Source organism: Phodopus roborovskii, unplaced genomic scaffold, assembly GCF_943737965.1.
Source record: "Phodopus roborovskii unplaced genomic scaffold, PHOROB, whole genome shotgun sequence".
Lineage (NCBI taxonomy): Eukaryota > Metazoa > Chordata > Mammalia > Rodentia > Cricetidae > Phodopus > Phodopus roborovskii.
In genome coordinates this window covers 26,094,936-26,098,289 of record NW_026126470.1, presented here as the reverse complement: position 1 = coordinate 26,098,289, position 3,354 = coordinate 26,094,936, and the positions used below count along the sequence as shown (strand labels likewise).

General features: G+C 39.4%; 1 protein-coding gene across 1 annotated transcript; it reads left to right on the top strand.

Annotated features, from left to right (window-relative positions):
• The first annotated feature begins 2,653 nt into the window (after window positions 1-2,653).
• LOC127227488 (keratin-associated protein 6-2-like) lies at window positions 2,654-3,021 on the top strand. The gene has a single exon (XM_051191835.1). The coding sequence runs from the start codon at window positions 2,690-2,692 to the stop codon at window positions 2,951-2,953; it is 264 nt and encodes an 87-aa protein (XP_051047792.1). The 5' UTR covers window positions 2,654-2,689; the 3' UTR covers window positions 2,954-3,021.
• The last annotated feature ends 333 nt before the right edge of the window (window positions 3,022-3,354 follow it).

Sequence of the window (3,354 nt, the reverse complement as noted above, 5' to 3'; positions counted from 1 at the left end):
ATACTAAGGATCCCAAATTTGGTTGATATCCCTCCATGTCCTGTACAAAGTACATAGTCATCTTCCCTAACTACTCATCTTTGGAGTTTACGAAAATCCCCTTAAATAAAATTTCACAAAGTTTAAGTACAAGTTCGTATGGCATGATAGCACAAATATAACTGCAAACAACAACCAGGGCATGGTACTATCTTGTTGCTTAAATAATTATTTTGGTACGTTTGTACCCTGAGAAAGAACAAGGAGAGAGGGGAATACCAAGCTGTAACATGCTTCGCCATCCTGTACAGTGTGCAGTAGCTTCTGTTAAGCTCTATGTCTTTTTAAAAATAGCGAGTCCTTGAAGCAGATGGCAGTGTCACTTACAACTGATTCAATCTACCCTACATCAATTTGAGGATAACCAGCTGTCATAAAGGAATCCTGATAAATGATGTTGTTCTAGGCCTCATCTTTCCTATGGGTGTGCATGAATTTTGAAACTCTTCAGTGATAGGAATATAGGAAGGAGTTCAATGAAAGGTGTATCTTTTCACTGTTTGTTTAATTGCATTGTTTCCAATATTCTGAATGACAGTGTGTATCATGTAAGTGGGTTACTGAGTAACAACGCACACATACTACTGACCACTAATGTAGTATATGACAACAAACTATAATATATTCAGAGATATGGGTATGGAGAGGCACAAACACATATTATGAACATTTTTTTTGGATAATATCAAAGGTTCACTTAGGTCTATAAAAGCGCACTTCAAAATCAGAGAAGATATAAAAACATCTATTACTTCTTTGATATTTTGGGGGTGTATTAGAAATGTTAGATCCACATTAGTCAACTGCCCAACCATCCAATGAAGCAGCTATGAATCCTAACCATGCTGGGAACTTCAAAAGACTCTTCAGCTCTGCAGGGTGGTCTCAAGAGAACCTGCTATATTTAAGCTTTCAATTTGAACATATTCCTTGTTGAGGTCTCATGCTCATCTGAAGCTTATTGTCTGAAGGCAGGCAGTATTATGTTTCTCCTCATGAACACCGTATTTTAATCTATGGACAAAACAAAGTTTCAGAAGAACACCCGTAACTTTTATTTACATGTAAGAGTAAAGAGGAGGGTCATCAAGCTAGCAGCAAGAAAACCCTTCTTATTGGACAATATATGAGATCTCATTGTAATGTATAAATAGGAAATAAGGATATTATTTATCTGTAGCATAAGGGCAACAGGGGAAAATTAATATTTAAAGAAATGATACTCATTCCTCTCACGTGACTGCCGAGGAGCTTGAGAAAATGTCGTATTTCAAAATCACAACAAACTCCCTTTTTGGGTTTAGAAGTCAAAGAATTTGAAAAATTGAGAAATTAGTAGTTCAGGCCACTGTGAGTAGATGGAAGGAATTATTTTTTTTTTCTTATTTTAAGTCTACCAAGTGTTAGGAGCTCCAAGGGCATCCTAAAATTTCTCATCATCATTTAACTCCTGAATTAAAGGTAAAGAAACATTAGTACGTGGAGAAGGGAATGGCTTATTAAATCCCCAAAATACTCATATATCTCATCTACAAAACCTGATAAGATCTCCTTTTCAGAAAACATAGTTTCTTATCTGAGTGAGATTTAAATTTTTTGCTTTTCCTTCCCTGTGTATCTAAGCTGAGAGAGTATGCCCCCATAGCTAATGGGCTCCCAAAGCCCATTCGTGCACTAAGGATAAATACTGATTCCACTGCCAGCAGCCCCATAGACTGCCCAAGCCCCCAACTAACACCCATGTTCAGGGGAGGTCCTGCCCCAAATGATGTGACAGACTTTGATGATCCCCCATGGGAAGCCTCACCCTCCCTGAGGAATGGGTAGGGGGTGGAATGGGGAGATGGATGGAATGGGAGGACAGGAGGGAGAGAGAATTGGGATTGGTATGTAAAATAAGATTGCTTCTAATTTAAATAAAATAATTTAATTCTTTTTTTTTTTTTGCTTTTTCATCCAAGTAAAGCTAGTTATGTTTTAAAAGTGCCTCAACAACAGGATATATTTTGGCACAGAAAGCAAGAGATAAGAGAATGGTATCCTGATGTTCTCAGGGCCTTAACTTGCCTGGCATTTGAAGGAAAGAAGGCTATGCAAGGCTCACATACAGATACATATTAATTACATCAATAAGAGGCCCAATCAATGCTCTTGTACTTGAATTATCAGATATAAGGTATCTGTAGCAATGCTGGGTAGAGGGAGTTGTAAAGGTGAAGGCAGGTAGGACAGTATGGCAATTTAGGAAAGAGTGAAAAAAAAAGAGAGAAGACGGGGGGGGGGGGAAGAGGGAGGAAGAGCTTTTTTACATTCTCTCCGAACCTTGCTGTACATTGGGTGATAAATGTAAAGATTAATTTTGTGCTTGGAAACATGATTTTACTGAGAAACTTCTCTGACAGAGGAATTTGAAATGATGCTCTTTAAATGAAATGCAAGTTTACAAAGTAATGTGCTCATTAGAAGCAACCATTACGGGTTGTCAACAGTGACTGGAATGCAATAGCTTAAATGTTTGTTAGTTAAGTCAGGGAATGAATGGTATGCTCTGACAATTCCTGGCAGTATATAAGGGCCCCAGGACAGTAGAGGCATCTATACTTGAGACATATTCCTTTGCAACCCAAGTGAATTCTCCCCTATTGACAACATGTGTTGTAACTACTACGGTAACTCTTGTGGCTATGGCTGTGGATATGGCTCAGGCTATGGCTGTGGATACGGCTCTGGCTATGGCTGTGGATATGGCTCAGGCTATGGCTGTGGATACGGCTCTGGCTATGGCTGTGGATATGGCTCTGGCTATGGCTGTGGATATGGCTCTGGTTATGGCTGTGGATACGGCTCCTACTACAGGTCTGGCTGCTGTGGATACCAACCATCTTGCTACAGAAGATGCTATTCTTGCTGCTAGAGCATCCCTAGGAGAGGAGCAGTTGCTTCTGAATGTAGATTTCTGAAGAGAATGCTTCTTTAAAGACCCCACGAAACTGCGACATGACAATGCCTTTGATCTCTTGCTCACATTTTTAGAAGGGATCTTTGTGATCCTGGGATCTGTAGTTATCATCTCACTAGCTCTCAAATGTCAGTCTTTTCTCCCTTGATCTTTGGTTCTGTTGTCTGAATGTGTTAAGGGCTGTATCATCTACAGCTGGGAACATCATTTATTTTCAATAAAATGAGCCTTGGTTTCTAACAATCCTTCGTGTACTTGTTTGTGAGACAGTCATGCCTTGACTTATCTTGGAAACTGGGTTAACTGCATTGGCTGAAGCTTTACAGAGCACCATGGAGTATTTCTGCACTGAGATT

Bases quoted from the DNA above. Each gene is read 5' to 3' on its own strand.
- LOC127227488 (XM_051191835.1), top strand. From the start codon at position 2,690: ATGTGTTGTAACTACTACGGTAACTCTTGTGGCTATGGCTGTGGATAT.